The sequence below is a fragment of the Triturus cristatus genome, chromosome 12 (assembly GCF_964204655.1).
Source record: "Triturus cristatus chromosome 12, aTriCri1.1, whole genome shotgun sequence".
In the NCBI taxonomy this organism is placed as follows: Eukaryota; Metazoa; Chordata; class Amphibia; order Caudata; family Salamandridae; genus Triturus; species Triturus cristatus.
In genome coordinates this window covers 529,331,387-529,355,210 of record NC_140595.1, presented here as the reverse complement: position 1 = coordinate 529,355,210, position 23,824 = coordinate 529,331,387, and the positions used below count along the sequence as shown (strand labels likewise).

General features: G+C 46.0%; 1 protein-coding gene across 1 annotated transcript in view; it reads right to left on the bottom strand.

Moving 5' to 3' along the window:
- The window catches only part of BBS2 (Bardet-Biedl syndrome 2), a 263,238-nt gene that overhangs the window by 114,712 nt on the left and 124,702 nt on the right, over window positions 1–23,824 (bottom strand). Inside the window, exons 7-9 of the mRNA XM_085638719.1 lie at window positions 23,623–23,685; window positions 21,550–21,627; window positions 3,898–4,002 (exon numbers count right to left, since the gene is read on the bottom strand). Of these exons, the coding sequence (XP_085494845.1) occupies window positions 3,898–4,002; window positions 21,550–21,627; window positions 23,623–23,685 (246 nt within the window). The remainder of the gene's footprint in view (window positions 1–3,897; window positions 4,003–21,549; window positions 21,628–23,622; window positions 23,686–23,824) is intronic.

Here is a 23,824-nt window from a genome sequence, read left to right as displayed (position 1 = left end):
AGGGACTTGTTGTGGCACAGCAGCAGCATCGACAGTCGCCTACCCGTTCCCCTTGACAGCCCTGGGCTGCTGCGTGGATTAGTTTGAACATTACGATGGTGGCACATGAGGGAGCCCCCTGAGTTTCTCATGTCTTGAGTGTTGTGGCGAGTAGTTTGTGGAACGAAGGGGGCACCGAGGCCGAGAAGCCTCTACTTTTTCACCTGTGACCGCATCTTTGTAACTACCTGTAAGATCTTCTATATGGTGTTAGAAGCTAAACTTGGGGATGGTTTGTTCCTTCTTTCTCAATAGCCCGTAATTGACACTTTCATTTGGGCTTTAGCGATGCGGTGAAGGAAAAATAAAAAAACAATGATGGGCTTTCTTCCTCGCCACAGACACTCTTACTCTACTCGACGAAGAGTTGATACTTCTGGTTGAGGCAAGTTTGGAAAACTGCAGTTAGAGAAATTGTGGTAGGGAGTGGCCACTCTCTGATTAAAACGTTTTGGTCATATAGCTAGCCCGGTTTGTTTTCCATTAAACTGCCCTCCGGTATCCATCATTACCCTGTGCTGATGGGATGGTCGGGTTTGTGTTACACCTAAAGTGAAAACAATCTAATGCATATATAACCTTGTCCAGTGCAGTGAAGATTTTTCACCCATGATAAAAGGAACCATCCAAGCGAACTGTTCCCCCATAACCAGCCATGGCTATTCAGTTCAGGTTTCTTTGAAGTTGTCTTCCCCCCAGAGGGCAGCGGAAGAGGATAGATATCGCTATTTTAATCCAGTTCAGGGCTGCGCGTATTACTGCCAGGTACCTTCAGGCCTGTTTATCTCCAGAGGAGATTAGCCTAGCCAGATAGCTCCATGCTCACATCTGGATGGGCCGGATAAGCTTTAGAACACAGCTTGAAATGGAAGACCGCATGTTCAAGTCTGCTGAATGCGTCCAGGCCCTCTCTGAGTATGTCCTGGAACCCTGCTGCGAGGGCCACTCTTCCAAATATGTCCTGGCGTTCTTCATTGAAGTGCCCTGGGACTCTTCCTGATCTGACATTCTACGGTTTGTTTTGGCACTCTTGGTGTATTCTGGGAATGTGCAGCCATGAGTCTGCGAATGTTGTCATACTCTATTTTAGTGGCATGTTTTGGCATGCGTAGCACTGGTGGGTTTGGGGGCCCTTTTATGTTGGTTCCTGCCGCGGTCTAATTTCTGTCCCAATACCACCAAAAAGCAAATATTCGAATTTTGTGCTATTTTAATGCACCTTGTGTTTGCACGAGAGCGCTTAGGTCTTCGAGGCGTTGCTCGTGTTCGCCTCTCTGCTAGCTGGACCTGTCCTTGACCAGGGTTGTGTGCTCCTAGGAGCTCTTCATTGGGAGTGTTTGGCAGTTTCTTTGAGCCGGGGTTGTGATGTATGCTGTAGTTTCTGAGTGTGATGCTGCGCAGGAGCCAAGGACAGGAGTCTTGTGCGTCTGCTCTCGACCTTGTCTCCAGCTTTATCTTATTTTACGTTTGATGCAGAGTGGCTCTGTGTATGTGGGTTGCTCTGTGTGTGTGGGTGGCTTTGTGTGTGTGGGTGCAAATGCAATAGGTCTCGCATTTGAGAGTGTCATGAGCAATGCCAATAGCTCTAACTTTAACAATGCCGAGACCATTGCATTGTAAATGCTTGTTTGGTCATCCTAGTGTGTTTAAAAACTTTGACTTTCGAAGTCAATTGCACCGTTTCTTTGGTCGGTAATAATCACATTTTCTTGTAGTGTGCATTAAAACGAAAAAGGGTTTCTTTTTCCGGTTTTAAGTACACTTTGTACTTTGCTAACACCGCACATTTGTCTGAAGTCTCTCTGTAACTGGCAACATTTGCTAAAACAACCTGTACCTCACGTGTAAGTTTTTAAAAGGCGCCATCAGATGAATGAGGTCACAGGAGATCTCACACCCCAGGTGACGTCATCGAACAAAGGAACGGTCTAGAATCCTATTGTTGATTGTTAAAGACATAGAACTGGACACTCGTTGTCTGAAGATGCTTCTGGGCGCCATCGGAATGGCGCAGCCTGACATTTTTCAAATTCTCTCCTCGAAGTAGTCCTTGTTCTATTAAAAAGTTGTTTCAGTGTAAGTGCCTTCCCTCCGATAGGGTGAGGTCTGCTAGAAAAAGTATTACACAAATGGAAAATAAACGGTCTCCACACTCACAAATCTCCCCCCCAACAAGCATTGGCAAAGCCAATAGGTTGCGCCGATCTGCCAACTCGTGTGTCACATGACATCAGCTCCCTTCACAGGTTCGCCTGGTGAGGAACCAATATCACATGGTTGCAGGGAACATACAAACCACTGCACAGAGTTGGTTTCCAGCTCATCTTCTGAGGCACTGAAGAGCCGATGTCCGTTAACGGGTGTGAGAGCTGGGAGGTTGATGGTGGGAGGGGGCACAGGTGATTCCTGGATAGGTATCGGCATGGTTCTCTGCCCCCTCCAACCCTCACACAGTGAAAAAAATGTTTTAAGTTGGTGGGTCTGATCTCACCTTTGGGACCTATTGGCTTTGCCAATGGTTGTTAGCTATGCTGTACAGAATCCCTGATGATGTGCACTCTGGCTAAAGAAAACAAACTTTAAACAAGCATTAAAAATGCAATAGGTCTCGTCTTTGATTAAGTTAAAGCCATTTGCTTTGCTATACAATACCATAAGCGAAGCAAATTGTTTTAACTTAATCAAAGGCGAGACCTATTACATTTTCAATGCTTGCTTATTTACACATTGTCTTTCATTTGGAAGGCAGATGCATCGAAAGTCAATAGGTAATAACAGTTGCTCTACAATTCTGAGTTCCCCTAAGTCTCCCAATAAAAATGGTACCTCACTTGTGTGGGTAGGCCTAGTGCCCGCGACAGGAAACAGCCCAAAACGCAACGTGGACACACCACATTTTCACAGTGAAAAATTACCCTTGTTTTGCAAAGTGCCTAGCTGTAGTTTTTGAACTGGCAAACCTATACATTTTTTAAAACTAGACACCCCGGGGATGCTAGGGAGGTATGGCTTGTATGGATCCCCCAACGTTTTCTTACCCAGAATCCCCTGCAAACATCATATTTAGCTGAAAAAAAATACTTTTTCCACACAGTTTTGTGTGGGAAAGTTGTGGCATCACTGGGCTGACACAAATTTCCTACCACCCAGCATTCCCCCAGGTCTCCCAATAAAAATGGTGCCTCACTCGTGTGGGAGGGCCAAGTACCCACCACCGGCAAGGGCCCAAAACGTTTTCTTACCATATTTCCCTGCAAACCTCAAATGTAGCTGAAAAAAAATAACTTTTTCCACATATTTTTGTGTGGGAAAGTTGTGGCATCACCGGGCTGACACAAATTTCCAACTACCCAGCGTTCCACCAGGTCTCCTGATAAAAATGGTGCCTCACTCGTGTGGGAGGCCCAAATACCTCTCCCATCTTTCTACGTGCTCAGGGGGCTGAGATAGCCCCCTGAGCACGTAGAAAGTGAAACTGAAATTAGCCTAAAGGCTCATTTCAGTTTCGGTTTCAGTGAAATGAAGTCAGCGCGACATGCGTGCTGATCGTCATTTCACTGAAATGGGGGGGACTCGGGAGCTGGGGAAGCTCTTACCCAGCTCCCGAGGCTACAGGGGAGAAATAGAAATCCCACTGGTGCCTGCACCAGAGGGATTTCCGTGGCCATGTGACATGACGGCCGGGAGCCGTCGTGAGCACACGAGCACCGTTGCTCACAACGGCTCCCTGCCATCGTGAGCATGGAAGGGGTTAAATATGTAAGCAACGCTACCAGAATGTACTTAACTAACAATATTACTAGTCAGTTCCCCAGAACCTAACAGAATAAATGCAGATACAACACTGGAATCACATACCTTTATCCTCCAATAACGCGTTGCTCTGTCATAAACACCCACAGTTCCATTGGAGAGGGCATAGCCAAAGCGGCTCCCATACATCGAGCACAGAGAAGTGATGGCCTGCATAATGGGATATAAAACAGTAAACATTTAAGCCTTAAACTGTAAAACTTTTTGTGCTGTAATTGCAGCTGAAATTTTAATCTGGTTGCTATGAACTTCTCCTGTTTTACGGCGAGTCTGAACTCTAGTAGCTCATTCCTATTTAGTTCTAAGAGACAAGATTCCACTATTCTCTGGAAGGGAGGCGCTTCCAAGAACAGTAGATATAGGCCAGGGGGTCAAACAAATTGCTTAAGATGCAGTAAGATATGATCCACAGAATTTTAACAGTTTTAGCTATTTTCACTATGATTTAGAGTGACAATGACCTATTACAGTTTCAATATCAAAGTATTTGGTATACATGAATTTGGATCAGAGGCGATTATAGGTAAGGAGGCTTTTAGATTAAGCAGAAACATTCAGCACATTAAAACTTAAATATAAAGTAACTTAAACACAAGGAATATGGTCCATCTTTTTTTTTTTTTTTTTTAAACTTTATTTGTAGTTTTTTGAACAGTTACTTAACAAACCAAGTTACAGTACCAGCAATGTCAAAGAATCAATGTCTATAGGAGGTACACAGTCCAAAGTCCAATCAGGTAGTGAACTCAACCCATGCCCTTGCGGGACCCATACAATATTCAGGCAGGGGCAACAGCAGGAAGGAGACAGACGAATGAGTAAATAGACCCAGCAAAAGGAGAACAGAAATCCCATCCACACAATGCATGCAGGACCCCTCCATGCACCAAGCCCCGTTTCCTTCCGAACCTCCATGGAGCCCGCTCAAACCCTACCAGACAAGAGTGCACAGCCACACCGCAGGCAGAGACAGTCGCACCACTCACTTCTCAGTGGCAGTTCCCGCCGCCCCCAGCACAGGGGCACCCCCTATGGGACCCCGCGCCAGGAGGTATCCCACCAAAGGTCCCCACACATCCCTGGGCCGTGAGGCTCGTGGCAATAGCTCAGCGTAAGTGGTGCTCTGCTCCTGACAAAACGTCATGTCCGCCAGCCACTCCTCGAATTTCGGAGCTCGGCCCCTACCCCATCTGCTGGCCACTCTTCGCTTCGCCAGGAGCATTGCGATGGCAATGTATTTTTTATGGGTCGGGGGGATATGAGCCGTATGCCCCAATAGCGCAAGCAGCGGGTCTCCTTCTAGCGGAGTCCCAATCATACTCCCAAGCGCTGTGAACACCTGCTCCCAATAGCCTCGCACCGCAGCACAGTTCCAGGCAAGATGCAGGAATCCCGCCCCCAACTGGCCACATCTCCCGCAGCGATCATAGTCAGCCAGCCCAAAGCGTAGCTTCCTGACCGGTGTATAGTAAATCTGGTGCAGGAATTTAAAATGTATGACCCGGAACCTACTGCTAGCCGATATTTGTGCCGTCTGGCGACAGCAGTATAGCCATTGGTCATCCGTGAGGTCGCTCCCCAACTCCTCCTCCCATCGGATCCGGGACGAGTTGCACTCTCCCGTGTCTCGCTCGCGCACGGAGGCATATAATCTGGACACCAAATGCCCCCCGTCCGTCGCGCCCAAAAGCAGATGTAACGGTGCAAAACACTCTGGCTCACAAGGGAAAGAGGGAAGCAATGATCGCATACCCTGTCGCAACCGCACGTAAAGAAATACATCGAGCGGCGTGCCCGCCGTGCCCTGCAAAAAGTTGTCAGCGGTGCGAAAGGTCCCGTCTCGGAAGAGGTCCCCCCAAGTCGCGACCACCACTCTGGCGCAGAGGTCCCGAAACCCCTTCTCCTGTAGCAATGTTAGACTCGGATGATACGTGAGCGGCAATCTGGGGGAGTACAGGAACAAGGCTCCCATGAGGGCCACCAGACGTCGCCACACCACCACCGTACTAGTGATCGTGGTGGGCGCCACAACAGGCGCCTCCTTATAGCCATGTATAAGGCCAGCGAGGGGGATAGGGTCGGCCAGCCAGGCCTCTACTGCTATCTGCGGCATATACCGCGGGGGACGCATCCAATAGTAGGCATAATGTGCCTGAGCACATAAATAGTATAATTCGAGGTCTGGAACATCGAATCCTCCCTGAGCATACGGCCTGGTAAGGATAGACCATTTCAGACGCGACTGCTTACCACCCCATACCAATCGTATAAGTTCCGAACGCAGCGTGGCGAAAAAAAACCGTCCCGGGTAATAGGGAATGTTGAGGAAGAGGTATAGAAACTGCGGGAGTACCTTCATTTTAATGAGCGACACGCGGCCCGCCATTGATAATGGCAGCGCAATCCACCTCGTGACATTGGCCTTGAGCCGTTCCACAGCCGTGCCGTAATTCGCCCTAATAATCTCGTCCCTGTCTCGGGTTACTTGAATTCCCAGGTACCGGCAATCCTCCTGGCACCACTCCAGCGGGAAATCAAGTGGGAAGGGGGTCACCGCCGCAGTGAGCGGGAACACCATAGATCTTTCCCCAGTTGATGCCCACTCCGGAGAGTCGCCCAAATCGGATAAACTCCCGCAATATGGGGTTAATATTGTCTTGCGGGTCCCTAATATATAATGTTATGTCATCCGCATAAAGCGAGACCAGTATCTGCCGCAAGCTGCAGCGGAACGCCTTGTCATTGTGTACCTGCCAGAGCCTAGCAGCTAACTGTTCCACGGCCAGTGCGAATAACAGGGGTGACAGCGGGCATCCCTGTCGGGTACCCCTCGAGATCTGCATCTGTGGGGATAGGTGCCCATTGATAAGCACTCCGGCCGTCGGCTGATTATACAGCAAATGCAACCAGGATAGAAACAGCTGAGGGAAACCCATCCGTCGAAGGACACCGAATAAGTAGTCCCACTCCACTGAGTCAAACGCCTTTGTTGCATCATGGAACACAGCAGCAAGTGGGAACTCCTGATCCACCATCTGCACCAGGGAGAAGAGCGTCCGGAGATTATGGGAGGTGGACCTCCCGGGCACGAACCCCGCTTGGTCCGGCAGGACAAGCTTGTCCATCAATAACGTAAGGCGATTCGCCAGCACCTTAGCCAGTATCTTGGCATCACAATTAATTAGCGAGAGTGGCCTATAAGAGTCACATGAGTCCGGGGCCTTACCAGGCTTCAGTAACGAGGTGACCACTGCCTCCCTCATTGACGGCGGCAGCACGCCCACCTCCAGGGATTCCGCATACACCTCCCGGAGGACCGGTGCCATCACGTCAATGTAACTTTTATAAAACTCTGCCGGTAACCCATCGGAACCCGGCGCCCTCCCATTTTGCAGCTGCATGATTGCCTCTCGTACCTCATCGAGCTCGAACGGGTGACACAAAAACTCCCGCTGTGCATCCCCCAACCATCCCAAGGCCACATTTCCCAAGAAATCATCCATCTCGAGTGTCCCCGATCTTTGAGACGTGTAGAGTGTGCGGTAGTGGTCCACAAATGTGTCGAGTATAGCGCGTGAATCCCTGTGAACCGCGCTATCCGAGCTACGCACTTCCAATATGTGGGTACCAAAACGAGGGGGGCGCGTCGCCTCCGCGAGAACCTTCCCCGGACGCTCTCCCTCTCCGTATCTGCGGGCCACCCAATACTTCCCACGAAACTTTAGCTCGTGTTGCGCCTCGGCCTCGTATTTAGTGAGCGTTTCCCGAAATGCACTGTGCGCTGCCTCCACCTGTCCCCGACACATCTGGCCCTCCAACTCTTTCAGTTCGTGCTCCAGGCGGCTGAGAGTGCGTTGTATATCTTTAAGCACTCCACAGCTCTTAGAGAGACAATAGCCGCGTATCGTCACTTTAAAGGCCTCCCATATCACCTCTACACTGCTGACCGAATCTTTATTCCGCGCGAAGAAATCTAGTATCTCCTCCTCGAGCTCCGTCTGAAACATGGCATCTAGCAGCACAGTGGGCTGCAATCGCCAGCGTGGTCTAGGAGCAGCATATCCTGGCAGAGTAAGCGATAGCTTTACCGGGCAGTGGTCCGAGTACGTCCTGGCCAAGTGCGAGGTTTCTCGGATACCCGAGGCCAGTCCTCGGGATAGCAGACAATAATCAATTCTCGCCCAGCTGCCTAAATGAGATGTGAAATGCGAGCCCTCCCTCCCCAAGGGATGTGAATATCGCCACCCATCTACCAACCCCTCCTCCTCGAGTATGCCGGACAGCGCCTCCCTGGATTTAGTGTAGTGGTGCGGCATTGGGTGAGAGCGATCCTGAGCCGGTCTGAGGGCAACATTGAAGTCTCCCCCCCATATTATGTGCGCAGAACCAATCGCCATTATCTTACCCCATACATCATGAAAAAAGTCTGGACTATCAACATTCGGACCATAACAATTAGCTATCGTGATAGAGTCCTCCCCCAACCTGCCCCAGGTGATCACATAGCGGCCCTGAGGGTCTGAGAGAGGAATATGGTCCATCTTTGATTCTTTTGTCACTGTCAGTTTTGAAAGATTATATGACTCATGGAGCGTCACATGAAATTGTGTTTACTGTAATTGGCTAGGGTGGTAGCAAAACGTAGGGGACACAGAAAAACAACTAAAATATTTTAACCCCTTCCCCGCTCATGACGGAGCCGCTCCGTCATGAGCCACGGTGGCCGTGTGCTCATGACGGAACGGTTCCGTCATGTCACGGCCGTTGGCGGCCGCTCCACCTACGCGGCGCTGTTTCCCCGCCTGTGCGGGGGGACAACGCAAAGGGGCGGAGTCATGACGGAACCGTTCCGTCATGAGCACAGCTCAACCGTGGCTCATGATGGAGCGGCTCCGTCATGAGCACAGCGCTGCCCCCCCGCACCCCCCAGCGCTGCGGCGGAATTCCCGCCGCAGCGAAAGGGTTAAACTATTTAAGAACAGAAGGGTGGTGGGCCATTTGGGATATGTGATACATGATCCAACAATAATATGTGGTATAAAAAAAAAAACAATATATGCAGGCACTATCTGAGATATATACCAGATCAAATCCTTATACTCCAGGAGACACATCTAACAGACAGTGAGATGAGGAATCTGTGCAAGTCTAGGAGCCGGATCCAAGATGTAGTTTGCACGACGCAACAATTAACAACAAAGGGGGTGGCCATAGTTATTAAAAGAAACTCCGTTATCTCAGTAGAAAACAGTAAAGTTGACAAGATGGGGAGATGGGCCATAGCTAAAATTAAATGCCACGCTTATAAATTTACAGTTGCAGGATACTATGGTCCCAATATAGATGACCCAGCCCCCTTTAGGAGTCTGCTTTCTGAACTACTAGACTTCCCAGATCCCTTAATCCTGGCAGGAGATTTCAATGTGGTCTTAGACCCAGTCATAGACAGGTCACTAAAGAGCAGAGCAACCCAGAACTGCAAAATGAGATCTACGGTTAAAATGGCTATGAGGCCGTTAGAATGACTAGATGTATGGAGAGATAAAATGGGGAATAGAAGAGGGTACACCTTTCATAATAAGAAATATAAACACAAGTCCAGATTAGATTTTCTCCTAATTAGTCATGTCCTGAAAAATTGGGTGAAGGATATAAAACATCTGGGGGAACATTTTCCTGATCACTCGGCAGTAACTTTAAAAGTCCCAGCTAGGCTGACTCACAGAAGATGGACTCTAGATCGTACCATCCTGTTAGACAAAGATGTGATTGAGAAATTAATGGTAGTCACAAAAGATTTCTTCTTGACAAACATGGACAGTGCACCCATAGAAATTGTGTGGGACACTTATAAAGCCTTCCTGAGAGGATGCAATTCGTCACTTCAAATTGCTAGACAGAAAACGCACAGAGCTGAGGTGGAGGAGAAAAAACGTAAAATCCAGAAGTTAGAGCAAAGGCTAACCCTTGGGAGTAACTCGGTGGCTAAAGACACTACGGCAGAGTTGCAATCTCTCAAATCAGAGATGGCAGAGGTGATCGACTCAAGGCTGAAAAAGAGATGGCAAGCCAGAAATCTTGCCCACTTAGAGTATGGGGAAGGCTGTGGAAAGCTTCTAGCCTGGAAGACTAAACAAGATCTAGTCAGAGGCAACATCAAAGAAGTAAAACGTGATGCCTCTGGGAATTCACTCAAGAGCCTAGCAGAGATCGAAGAGGCTTTTCAACAGCACTTAGAAAAGGTGTACCACGAGTGTTTAACTGTCCAAGAGGAAGCTATAAAGACCTGGATGGGCCAAGATGTTCCGAATAAAATCAGCGAGAAGTAATCTTGCAATCTTAACAACCCGATAACAATGAGTGAGGTCAAGAAAGCATTAGCAGCAGGAAAACCAGTTAAAGCTGCAGGACCGGACAGCCTGCCGGCGGAACTGTAAAGATCTCTGATGGAGGTCCTCATCCCTGTTATGGTAAAGTTATTCTCCCATGTTTTTGAAAAGGGCGGGAATATGCCACATTCTTGGAATGAAGCTACAGTGGCTTTGATCCTTAAACCATCAAAATCGCCTAGCTCTTGTGATTCATATAGACCAATCTCTCTGCTTAATCTTGACTATAAGATCTTTGCCAAGATTTTAGCTGAGAAGTTAAATAGAGTTATAGGCGGTTTGTTACATAAGAATCAAAAAGGCTTCGTCCAGGGGAGAGGAATTCAAGAGCTCACATTCAATTTGATCGGAGCAACACTCCACAAAACACCATTGGCCATCATCACGCTGGACGCCACAAAGGTGTTCGACCGAGTCAACTGGGCCTATTCAATACATACATTAATACTGTGTAACCTGGGGGAGAATTTCTGCAGGACAGTTGGCTCGTTCTATCAAACTCCCATAGCCAGAATTTTAGTGAACGGGAACTTGTCTGCTCCAGTTGAAATTCGGAGAGGAACAAGGCAGGGGTGCCTGTTATCACTGCTGCTTTTTAACCTATACATTGAGCCTCTAGCCGGAAAGAACAGAAGCCATGCCGGAATATCTAACTTTAAGTATAAGTCCTGGGGAAAAAAGGTGGCTTTATACGCCGATGATCTGATGGTATATACATCAGATCTAAACACAGCAATCCCAATAATATATAATGAAGCACAACAGTTTGGTCGGGTCTCTGGTTATGAGATAAATGCGACCAAGATGGAGTGCATGGCCTGGAATTTAAATATGAATACCTATTCAATGAAAAAAGAGATAAGATATATGGGCATCATGATTACGCAAAACATTGAGAATATTACAGACACGAATCTCCATAAAATCAGTAAAGATATCTGCAACTCTCGAACTAGCTGGGCATACTTACCTTTAACAATAAAAGTTAATTTAGTAAAAATGATGGTTTTACCTAAACTTATCCTCTTATTTCAAAACATCCCCCTGGCATTTAAAGAAGAGGGATTAAAAAAACTCCAGGCAAAATAAATCGCTTTATATGGGCCTCCAAAGGTACAAGGGTATCTTGGAAAAAACTACGCAGAAAGAAAAATAAGGGAGGGTTGTGTTTGCCAGACCTAGTTTCATATGCATGGGTATTCCTAATGAGAGCTGGGAAGATGCTCATGAACGAACCTGACAGTTCGGACATTGGGACAATTTTCAAGGAAATGTTGTTAGACCTAAAGGGAGGAGACCAAGGCTTCATTTATAAATTCGGTGATCCGAGTTTTTTTTTAAAAGTACGCTTAAAGACTCTAAATGGGTTAGCCTCTACATGGTTTAAGATCAGAAAACTATTGAAAATCAGTTACTACAGCGCATTGGTGCCTATTTGGGATGCCCCGGGTTCGTCCAAATGGACCAAGGACTCCTTGGTAACGCCTTTAAAAACAGCCGGGATAGTATGCTGGGTACAACTTGTACCAGAGGGTTCTCTGCTTCGTGGGAAAAGTTGAGGAGAATTGCGGAAAACAAAATATCCAAATTCAAGTACTTACAAATCAAGAGCTGGCATCAAGCGATTGGCACAACTGTGGATTGCTTTAACGAACTGGAGACGACCCTGAGGAAGAGAGTCGGAAAAAGAGAGAGGTGGCGCTTCTGTACTGGCTTTTCGCGGACCTGACAGATGGCAACTTTAAACTTCCATCGGAGCTGTGGGGAGAGTGCTTGCCGGGCTCCTATCCAGAAGAATTATGACAAGTATCTTATAACATCTTGTACTCCATAGTTCAAGCTGAAACCTAAGGAGAAACCACATCTTTTGTCTCCACAGGGTATACTGGTCTCCCTTAAAGCTTTCCAAATTTGTGAAGGGTCCTATCCCGAAATGTCCGAAATGCCTCCAGGAAAAAGCAGATTATGTGCATATGTTTTTAAGTTGCCCAATGCTACATCATTTCTGGGAGTCTGTAAGTAGAGGTATGAAAGCCATTTTTGGGCCGGATATTCAGGCGAGCATAATCCTGGTATTTTTTGGGTTCTTACCAAATTATGAGTTAATGTCTCTAGAGGAAAATAAGCTAATTTTTTAGGTCTCGGCTAGAGAAGGCTGCGCTTGCGCAGTCTCGCTCGCGAGATTTAATGACTTGGAGAAGAGGGGCTTGAACCCGCCCCTCTTCTCCCCTGTTCTCCATTGGCTGGCCTCTTCAATGCTGGCCAGCCATTGGAGAAGAGGTCCCGTCACTCCGATCATGCCCCGTCCTTTTCGAATCGGGGGGCGTTTTTTTTGCAGAAAGTCTAATTATCTCCTCCAGCCAATGGCTGGAGGAGATAACAGCAAAACACGCCCCCGAATCCGAAAAGGACGCTGCGTTTCTCCGAGGCATTTCTGCTCTGCCTCGGAGAAAGGCGGTGGTGTGCCTTTTGCTTTGCCTTGTTCAACGGTGAACTCTTCAAAAGCTGTTTACGAGAATTACTTCTCTGAAACTCCCAACGGTGGTATCATGAAACATAGCCTTGCTGACTCAAATCTTCTTAATTTTCTTTACTCTGTCTCTCCGACTTTATTTTTACTCTTTCTGTAGTTCCTCTATTTCGAAATATTCGCCAAATACTTTTTTCACCTCATTTCCTTACCACGCTAATATTTACTTCCTTTTCCTATTTTTGTCTTGATATCCTGGTCTCGTACGTTTTCTGTTACGCTTATCCGCCCCCCCGCCCCACGAATGGTAAAGCTAACGTTAAATGCAGAAGAAACAATAGGACCCAGATGGCACACATGAAATAACAAGCCAATCGTTGTCCTCGCTGCCCAAACTGTGCAGCCTAATGGCTACGCGTCAGTGACGCAAGGTAGAGGCAGGGTGGCTCTCTTAGGCGGAAGTCTAATCGGCTAAGCCGAGGCGCATGGAAGGAGGGTTGAGGGAGCGACAGAAAGTTCCTAGCTGTTGACGGTGTATACGGGCCGGGTGGCTCTTGTCGGCAGAAGTCTCCTCACCAATACCGGTCTCATTTGCTCGGGGTTATAGGGGTCTTTTGGTCCCCTCGGGCCGTAACGTCGCTTTCTTAGGCGATAAAGCAAAAGTCACCCATTGAGGATTGAAGAGGCCGTCAACAGGCGGGAGGCGAACCAGGTACATCCTCCACCCGAATTATCTGACTAGAACGGAGAACTCTCAGAGGTCTCCATCATGTACACACGCGGGAAACACCCTAACCCTCGCTCTCCGAGAGACCCTGAGACATGTCCAATGTTACTGATTTTTCCTGATTACAGTTAAGGCGTACTTTTCGGTGTTAGTGAATTACTTGGCGTCGATCATTGATAACGGTTTCACACCGGGCGACGCAACAGCAGACTGCGGTCCCGCCTCTTTATTCCCTGTGCTTTTCTGTTGAGTGATCGCCCCTGTTACTTTTAACTCGGAGCAAGTGTGTGACTGTGACATGTGTGGCGGGTTATGGTGACTTCAACATAGAAGGTATATCGCCGTAACGGTAATTCCAGTAGTGGTAGTTTGCAGGTGTAAATATCTAGGTTTAAGAGCGCGACTACCTCAATCCGGGCCAGTGACGGAAGCTTAACTGGATAGCGGAAACAAACCAGACAAAACTATTGCCTTTGCCAGTTCTTGTTAGCAGTATCACCTATACAACTAGCACTGATTTTGTAATGAGTGATTTTGGGTTGGATGTTTCAATTCTGAAAACAGACTCTTACATATTACTGAGGCCTCTGGTCACTCAGTTCTCCCCTTCACTCTACTTTCTTATGCAACCCTCACAGTGTTGGACACCTTTGCCCTGTTTTCTCTCCAAATCATTCTCAATGTTTCCAGCTGCATATCTTGCGTCCTCTTTCCTCTTCAGCTGAGTCTTTTCACTGTCTCCTTCTGCACATACTTCATTCATCACCTCAACTTTATCCCCATACACATAATCACACACTCCCCTATAAGCCCTCTATTTTCATCATTTTAGCACTTAGCAGTGAAGCACTTTAACACAACTTCTTGTAGAATCCCAATTGTCACAAATGTAGCCATCACACTTTGTGCTCTGCAGAGAGACCACTGATTGCATTTGCTTGCAGTCTAAAAACCTTCCTGACCTACTGGCAGACACTGTGAAAAATATGCATTCCATTCAGAATTGGGTTTGGAGCTGTCTGATGTGGCCGCTATGAATCCCAACAACCTGAACTCACCCACAGAACTAGATGTGACTCATTTCACTGTAAATGCTAGACAAAGGTCATATTGCATGAAATGGAGGGAGGACTGAGGTACACAAATCTATATGTGAAAATGAGTATTATGGGACAGAATGAAAAGAGGTGAGATAGGACGTCAGATACTTTCCCTGATTGCATTGTGTTCACGTAATATTACTGTCTGACAATTATTTTTAAACTGTTGACATGATCTTTTATTTCCATCGATGTTCTCCTGAGAACTTTCCTCCAATCACTGGGCCCAGAATAGATAGAAACTCTTCAATGGGAGCTTTGGCCAACCTCCCTTACAGTTTGCTTTCCTGGTCTGTCCCATCTGCCCCTCTCTTGCATTGTTACTTACCTGCCCCATTACCCCGTTGTCACTTGCCTGCCCCTTTCGCACATTGTTGCTTTCCTGCCCCGTCCCACCTCCTGTGTTGTTGCTTTCCTGCCCATTCCCTGTTGTTGCTTGCCTACCCCTTCCTGTGTTGTTGCTTTACTACACCCCTCCCACACAGGTACCTTTGTACCATGTTGCAAGGGTGCCTGCGTTGAGGGGATGATTATTTTTGTGCAGGAAGGAAACCTGCACAAAAATAGGTCTCGCATTTGAGAGAGATTAAGCTATTGACATTGTAAATAACAATGCCGTTTCTCTAAATGTTTTAAAAACAAAAACAAACAAAAATAATGTAATGTGCAATGCCAATAGCTCTAACTTTACCAATGCCGAGACCATTGCATTGTAAATGCTTGTTATTTAATCTTACTTGCAAGGAGAGAAATCTGTAAATGTTGAATTAAAAATACATCTCCAACGTTTTTGTACTGGTTAACTTCTACAAAATATATGATGAAGCTTGATTGGGTCATACGGAAAAAGAAGAGTAAGAAAAATGATTTCTGGTTACCATGTGTGGATTGGCTGCGTAATCTAAACACTAGGGCGAATACAGTCCAATGATTATGCCTCTACACTGTGATACTTCACCCCTCTGGTCGTTCTGCGTGTCGCCCAGGGAGAAGATCAGAACAGACCGAATCTGGGAAAGAGGTTCTGTGTAAAGCGCATCCATTAGATACAGAGCTCTCAAGTCGGCGCCAACCAAGAGGGGGGCCACGGAGAAAGTTAATTGCTCTGAGTACATCTATTGGTGAATGAAGACCAAAAGTTTTTTTTTTTAAATTAATAAAATATATACGCAGGTACAATAGGACACATTCAAACAAAAATGTAGCAAAATACACTTAAATGAAACATATTGCTCTGTGGGGTTTTGAGTGTAGGAGACCCAATTTTACAAATTTATGCTGCATGGCCCCTTGTCTGGGTTTCAGTATCATGCCCAGCAGCCAACAGTGGACTGTCAGCTGGATGCAGACTCCTGTTACTTCCCAAACTCTTTTGGTATAGTCAAGGACAAATTGAAAGCTCTGTACTTCGAATCAAACTTCTCCTTGATTCAAGTCTCATTTCAGTTTATTCAGCCAGTCTCTGTAATGGAGGATATAGGCAATTAACGCGGAGGCAAGCTTCCAGGAGGGGACTTGGAGGTCAAGTCCTGGTGGGCTCTCTCAGTTACAAATAACGGCAATAGTTCATCAGGGCCAAGCAGTTTTTTGAGCCAGCGATACAGAAACAGCTCTGGTGTGGTTCTTTTCAGGCTTTCCAGAAAGTCCACAAAGCAGAGGTTACACCTCTGATCTCCCCTCTGCATTCTCCAGGCGTGTATCCAAGTGTGTTGTTCTGTCTATAGGAGTGATGACTGTTGTTCGTAGGTCCTCCAGTTCCACAGTGAGCTCAGCCACATTTTTGTCAGTGTCCAGTGATCGCTCACTCACCTTTCAAAGATCCACAAGTAATAGCATTTACATCAATGGATACAGCATCCATTTTCTGTTCTAGCATTTGTTTCAGTTGTGTAATGGCCGTGAGTATCCCTCCAGCTCCCCCAAGTTCTGCGTCACAGGAGTGGGTTCTCAATCTCCCAGGGGCCACGCCTCCAAACACCCTCACAACAGCCACCCAGCTCGACATAGGCCAGAGGGCCTTCCTCTGTGATGTATCATGTATGCCATTTGTTGCCTGCAGAGCACAAGGACAAAGGAGAACCAGTCAAGCACCTCCAAGGCGTACATACAGGGCATAGGCCTCAAGCCTCCCTCCCATCCCCAAGTCCTTTGCCTTAATGTTAATGACTGGATAGGCCCTTCTCAGCAAACTTACAGAAATTGGAGACTCAATATCACTGGTGCTCAGCTCCCAGTAAGTGCTTGCATCAACGGGTGCAGCTGGTACCTGTAAGTGAGCTAGTATGCTGCTCACATGTCCTGCACCTCCATGCCTCCTCAGCCTGGCTTGCTGCATCAATGTCTGTTCTAAGCACGGATATTCAGGGATGCAGGGAGGGCGCAGGCCTTACCAGTGTGTGGAGCACGTTGAACTCTCACTCATTATCCAGTGGCCATAGTCGTAGCACTCCACCAGCTTCTCTTAGCTTTAACTTCTTAGGCTCTTCAGGTTCCTATGGACTTCAAAGGTTTTGGGGGAATTTAGGGGGTGCCCTGCAGCACCTACTCGGCTTTGCCCCCGGCTCAGTGTGCGCTTGTCAAGCCATATGGCTATCAGCTCGCCCACATGCTGCAGCACAACTGACCGTAGTGGCAAGTCAGCTAGAGCCTCCTCTAACACCTGGGGGCTATACAAGTAGAACAGCCTTAAGAGGCATGTAGGCCGACCTCTACCTCCACAGAAAGTGCAGGTTTCCATAGGGTGTTATGCAGAGTGCCTGGAGGGGCACTCACATCTGCTCGCCATCTTGGCTGGCCATGCCCCCCAGTAATCGTCACTGCCGTTAAACCTCATATTTAGCTTTTCCATGCTGCTCACTGAATCAAGATGACATAATCTTACTTTCCTCAATTAGGTAGATAACCAGAGGTTTTTAACCAACTTTAACTCCTGTTTTTGTGACCGGAACACACTGCAAGATACCCCTCTTCCCAGAGATCACTTAAGACTTCATTGTGAGTGCTCCATTGATCACAATGGAACACATAACAGGGGTTACCAGCAACATTTTGATTATACATAATGATGGAACACAGGATATTCAGATTTGTTCATTTGGACACTTCGCCTGTTTACAGCTTGAAAGCAAGAAATAAAAACATACAGAAATTGGCAACTGTAAAAAGACATGAAAAACTCAAGGACTGCACCTATCACAATGCTGACTGGCCCTTACTGAAAGCACAAACCTGTCATAAATTCTGTGCTGCTTTAACTTTGTGTTGCCACAATCTGTGTTGATAGCAATTGCATCTCTATGTTGCCCAAAAAAAGAGTTAAACGGGTACACACTTCTGTTCACATTAAATTTTAGTCAGTGCAGTGACAGACACTGCCTTCTCCTATCCACCAGAGGAGGGCTTAATTTAAGCTAATGGTTGCTGGTGGCAGCCACCGGCACTCATTTTTGGGGCTCGGCACATATTTTCCTGCATCAGATATTTAGGAGAGCAAGAGAGGGGAAAAAACACAAAACAGAAAGATGGAGTGTTGGACATATCATCCGTTGTCTTCCCACAACTTGTTGCCTGCTTTCCACCACGTTTTGCCATATCTTTTTATTGGCCTTAGGACACTGAGCACTTTACAAATGCTAATCAGTACTAAAGTGCATGTGCTTCTCCCCTAAACAGGTGGACATTGGTGTATGGCTGATTGGTATATTTAGTGTACTTCTAAGTCCGTTGTAAAGTGGTACACTATGTACCCAGGGCCTGTAACCGAAATGCTACTAGTGGGCTTGCACCATGGAGTGTGCCACCCACACAGGTAGCCTTTCAAACTTGTCTCCGGTCTGCCATTGCAGGCCCTGTGTGTGCAGTACACTGCCACTTCGACTTCGCATTTGAAACCTGTTGCCAAGCCTTAAACTTCCCTTTTATTACTCTTATGTCACCCCTAGGGTATGCCTAAGAGACCTTAAGGGCAGGGTGCTGTGTAACTAAAAGGCAGGAAATGTACTTGAAAGTTTTACATGTCTTGGCAGTGAAAAACAGCTAAATTCGTTTTTCACTCCCATGAGGCCTCCTCCTTCCATAAGCTAGCATTGGGGATTCCTTAAACACCGTTTAAGCTTTAATGCCCGATTGGAAAAGGAGTAGCTACTTCATGTTTATTATCTTTGGAATGGTGGTAATAAATCCTCTTTAATGGTAATGTTGGATTTGACATTACCATTTAGAAATCTCACTTTTAGAAAGTAGATATTTCTCTGCTCTTAATTTTGCTCTGCGAGGTGGCAGGCAGTCTCCAATACACGTTTGGGCCGGGTCACAACTGCACTTTGTGTATTCCTTCTAGACAGCCACAACACAAGAACGGCTGGGTATGACAGTGGATTCATCTGCATTCATCTACATACTTATAGCTTTCCTGGGCAGGAAAGGGGATAGATGGCTGACACATCTGAATAGGTTGTGCCCTGCCCTCACACAAAGGGCTGATTTACCCCGTACTGGTAGTCTGGAGCCAGGGCTGGACTGAAAGGGATGCTTGTGCACTTCAGAGAGCTCCTTTGAAATCACACCCTACATCAAAGGGTAGAAGTACCAGGACTCTGGCCCTACCAAATCAGTACACTACTGGACCTGGGAAGAACTCTTCCGGAGTAAAGGACGCGGAGTTGTAAGGATTGCCCCTTTGCTGTGACTGACTGTTCTGAGGAACTACTTCTCTGCTTTGCTGAGCTGCCCTGCTGCTTGCTGATCTTTGCCCTGCTGCTTGCCGATCTTTGCCCTACTGAGAACAAGGACTGCAGCCAGAGTGACTCCAAGAGCTTGCCCCCTATTTTCTTAGAGGTCCCAGGGCCATAAAGGACTTCCCTCTTCCCCTGACATTGCTGCAAGACTCTAAATCCTGTGAGTCTCACTAAGGGCAGCCTAAACACTCTCTGAACTGCACCGGAACCCTACAAATGTCTAGTGCTTTGCTTTTGAACAGCAACGCTCTATGACAACGATCAGCACTTAGCGCAAACTGAGATCCCATGTTTGCTATTCTCCAGACGGTGCAGCACCAAGGGGAACCCTTTCAGCAGCCCCAGCATGTTGCTGTGGTTACAGGAGTCACCTCTGTTCCAATGCGTCAGCTCCATTCAGGTGATCAGATTCAACGGTGAGCGCCGGCAGCTTGTCTGTGCCCTGAGGAAAATTGCTGCAGTTGTGAGCATTTCGGATCCACCAGAGACTGACCCATATGGGCTGTAACCACACTGACTTCTTGTCTGAGAGCCTCAGTGTTGCAGACTGTCACCCTTGCGACGCCTGAATTAAGGTAGTGTGGGCCAGACATGCGAGGTCTTCCAAATAGAGCCTCACGCATTCAGGCGGCTGAGATGCTCCCAGCTACCCGGTCCTGAGGGACCTGTAGTGCGCTGCCCTACAGGCACCTCTTGTTATAGTTTTTGGCCACAATACTTTGGGGAAGCAACTACTAATTGTCCCTATTTGTGTTGTGTGTCACTAGTTTTAAACATGACCTGTTGATCATAAGTACTGCTTGGTACTGTGTTTACTTGGATACTTGTAAAATGCATATCTCATGAACTATTTATTGGATGTTTGTTGTTTGATCTTATTTTAGTCATATAAATACTCTTTATTTTCTAAACCAGTGTGGAGTCTTTTTGTGTTTTTTTCATTGTGTTACTATGTGTGTGTGTGTTGCACAAATACTTTACACATTGCCTTTTTAGATAAGCCTGACTGCTCTGTCCCAAGCTATCAGAAGATGATCACAAGTTATTGTATTGTGTATCTAGCTCACTCTGACTAAAGTGGTAGTACTTGCCTGGCCAGGGTCCATACCTCAGACAACCAAGAAACCATTTCTAACATGGAGGAAAAGAAAGACGGATAAAGCGTCACAAAGGGAAAAAGCAGAACTTGCAAGAGTGACAGAAAGGCAGGGAGTGTCTGGTAAAGGATTAAAGAGGCAGGTGGATTAAGGACTACCAGCTTTGGTATTCAGTGCACCGACATTCAGTTGCACGTGCAGCGGGCTTCTGAGCAAAGACCTGAGCACTGGAACTCATTATTTTACAAATTAAGCACTGCACCTCAGCATTCACATATATTCACTTCTCTTAAATTGCAACTCTTTCTAAAGTAATCGAGGACTCCCAACGTCAACTCACAGACATTATGGATGAGGCTCCGAAATACAGCTATAAACCCTAATGACAGATGCTGTATGTTTCAGCTCATTGTCTAATGATAGAGTCCAGAACAATATCCTCTGCAAGGCGCACCAGCACGGTTTATGCTGTGTGCCCCCATGCACTAAGTCCTTGCTTTCAGGGCACACCTCTGCATGATCTACTTTGACATGGATTAAAAAGCACCCTTTCTTTCTGGAAAGACTCAAAACATATTCACATTGTTGGCTTTGTCAGTTGGTCCATCTCTTCAAAGGTATATGCTTCCCTGAAAAGTGGAGTGCCAGCGCTCATCAAAGGGAAAAAACACTACATTTCTTCACAATAGAATGTGCCCCTTTCACTAACCAAGGAAACACTACTAATCTTGCATAAACCCATAAACTTGCAATACGTGACTTCACCTGTCGCACTTATTAAAGTCAGTTAGTTTAACGGCGTTTGATAATTGTCATCCACTATGTGCACAATAGAAATCCTCGATATGAGGAGAGTACACATCGACAGCCAAGGTATGTTGTAAATCTCCAGTGATAGAAAAAACGGTCCCACTCCACTCTGCACAACAATACATGGAACTCTTTTCTTTAACAAAGCTTGGAAGTTTCCAACAGTTTCAACATGGCTATATTTTCGGTCCTATTGTTTCATCGTGAGCAATACTGTTAGCTCAAAAGCAGAAAGCCCTTTGATGACGTCACGTCCAGGTGAAACTCAGGAACTCACAAAGAGCTTCTCTACATCGTCAGTATCAGTGATCGCAATACTAACTTTTTCTGATGCCATATTTCAGTGAACTTTTTCATTTTCTTCTTACCTCGGTTTCCGCCATTTCTGCCACAATCTCATCTTCTTTAAACACTCTGATGTCAAAGTCTTCAGAGCCAACCAGAAGCTGAAAGAAGTGACGTCATAACAATGTTGATCACTGTTCAACTGAATGCACACAATACACTTTCATTTAAACTTCTCATTTACAGGTGTGACAGTTAATAAAAATAAACTCGGATTGGATTATGATAAAAAGTGAAGTGATGCTCACAGAAAATACAGACATCACTCATTAATAGGGAATACATTGAAATGAAGAACAAATTGCCATATTGTTTATAAATAATAGACTTTACTGGAGACAAATACCTAGACATAAAACTTGGAGTACACAAACAGAAAAAGGAACAAGCACCTGCCTGTAATTATAGCTATCAACACTCTTCTCTACACTTTTGTTATATAAATAAGTGAATGGATGGCTTCAGCAGGACTCAAGGGTTCCCGCCTTCACTATCCTCTGAACAAATCTAGAGGAATGTGATCCTATGGCAGAGTTAACCTGCCAGTAGCGCTAGTATTAGGCCTGAGGCCCATCATTTGCTTGAGTGAGTGCCCCATGAAAATGCAGCCTGCTCTCTGCAGGTACCGTTATGAAAATTAAGCTTACTCTAGGTGAGATCTCGTACATTACATGGACCTTTAAAAATTGCTATTACGTCATCATTATTGCAAACATACCCTTGAAATAAACAGGTTTGCCACTCCATTCCATGCAGGCCTATGCTAAAAAAAGATACTACTACTTAACACTTCAGTTGCTCTATCTGACAATGAATAAGACACATCTGTTTACATTTTACAGAGGCTGCTACTTCTTCACCCTTGGCCAAGAGATCTCCCGAGTCCTAGAAACACCCCTGTCTTCTATGGCAACTTCTCTCCTCTGAATGCAGGCTTTGGTCGCACAGATTACTTTACTCATCACTTGCAGTCAGTCTTGATGTCCCTTACTTAATCCCCACTCCACTAAGAGTCCCTAATCCCACTGTACGAACCCTTCCCTAACCTGAAGATACAATACTCCGACCTGTGACATTTCTTCAGACTGCGCTGTTACGGGGCTTCATGCTGCCCAGTACCGCAGTGTGGTGTTGAGATACAGGTATTTCCTTTTCAGGACTGAGAGGAAATCTGGGGTTGAGACCTGGAGGACAGAGATAGAACTTGGAATCTCAGGGAAAAGATAGCTGACCTGGACTAAAACTAGAGTTGCCTTGTTTCAGAGTTAACAAAAACCCTACCCAGACATGGGCTGAACGGGAGTGACTAGTCTAAAAACTAGGATGTGGTGGTGAGTGGAATCTTCCCATTCAAGGATGGAGGCTCTATTGGAAGGTGGAGTCCTCCCACATCAAAAAAGAAACCAATTACTTCCTTAATTTTTCTTCTTCTCAATTAGTATTGAGCAAATGATCTACCTGCAGGCTTATTTAAGTATGTTTAGGCAGTATGCACCTTGGTTTAATGGATATAATGTAGAAAGAAAGGCAAAATGTGAAATTTTCTTCTGTTGAGGATAGATTTTCTTTTTTCTTCGACTTAATGTTCATAATCAACAAATGTGTTGGTTCATAAATCAAAAGATGGTTGGGTGACTTTCTTATGGTCAGATGTGTCTCGCTCCTAGGGCAGTTAAGCATGGGTCTTTTCAATGCTGATGCTCAATATACTCCATTAGATCAATAGGGTCAATTGACAAAGGAAAGGTTTCATATTTTCTGTGCCGTCTGTGATCTGCAGTATGGATCCTGCAATCAGCTTTGGCGTTGCACCTGTCCGTAAGGATATCAAATTGCAGTACATACATTCACAGTTAATTGGACAGATGGTTGTGAGTGCAATCTTACTCTAAAATTAAAATAATAAAACACTAAAATATAATACATTTGATAACATCCATTAAATTGCTTAGATACTAATGGAGATTGTCTCATAAATTAGGTTTATAAATTGGGAACCTCTCCAGGAAAGAGCCAATCATGTCAAACTCCACAGTGATTGTACAGTGTGCAGTAACAAAAGATAATCTCAGCTACGAATGATTCACTGTACCAACCTCTTTTTTGCCGTCGCTATCAAAATCGCATAACGCCAATGAACGCACATTGTCTCCTGTAACCTAGAAATAAAATAACAAGCTGTTACTATGTTTACAGTGTCTGTTTGGCTTCTTGCAATCTGATTAAAATACTTCATGAAAGAATGACCACGAGTCACGTACGAGGAGTGCTCAATGTCCAGATACCAAACTGTCCCCG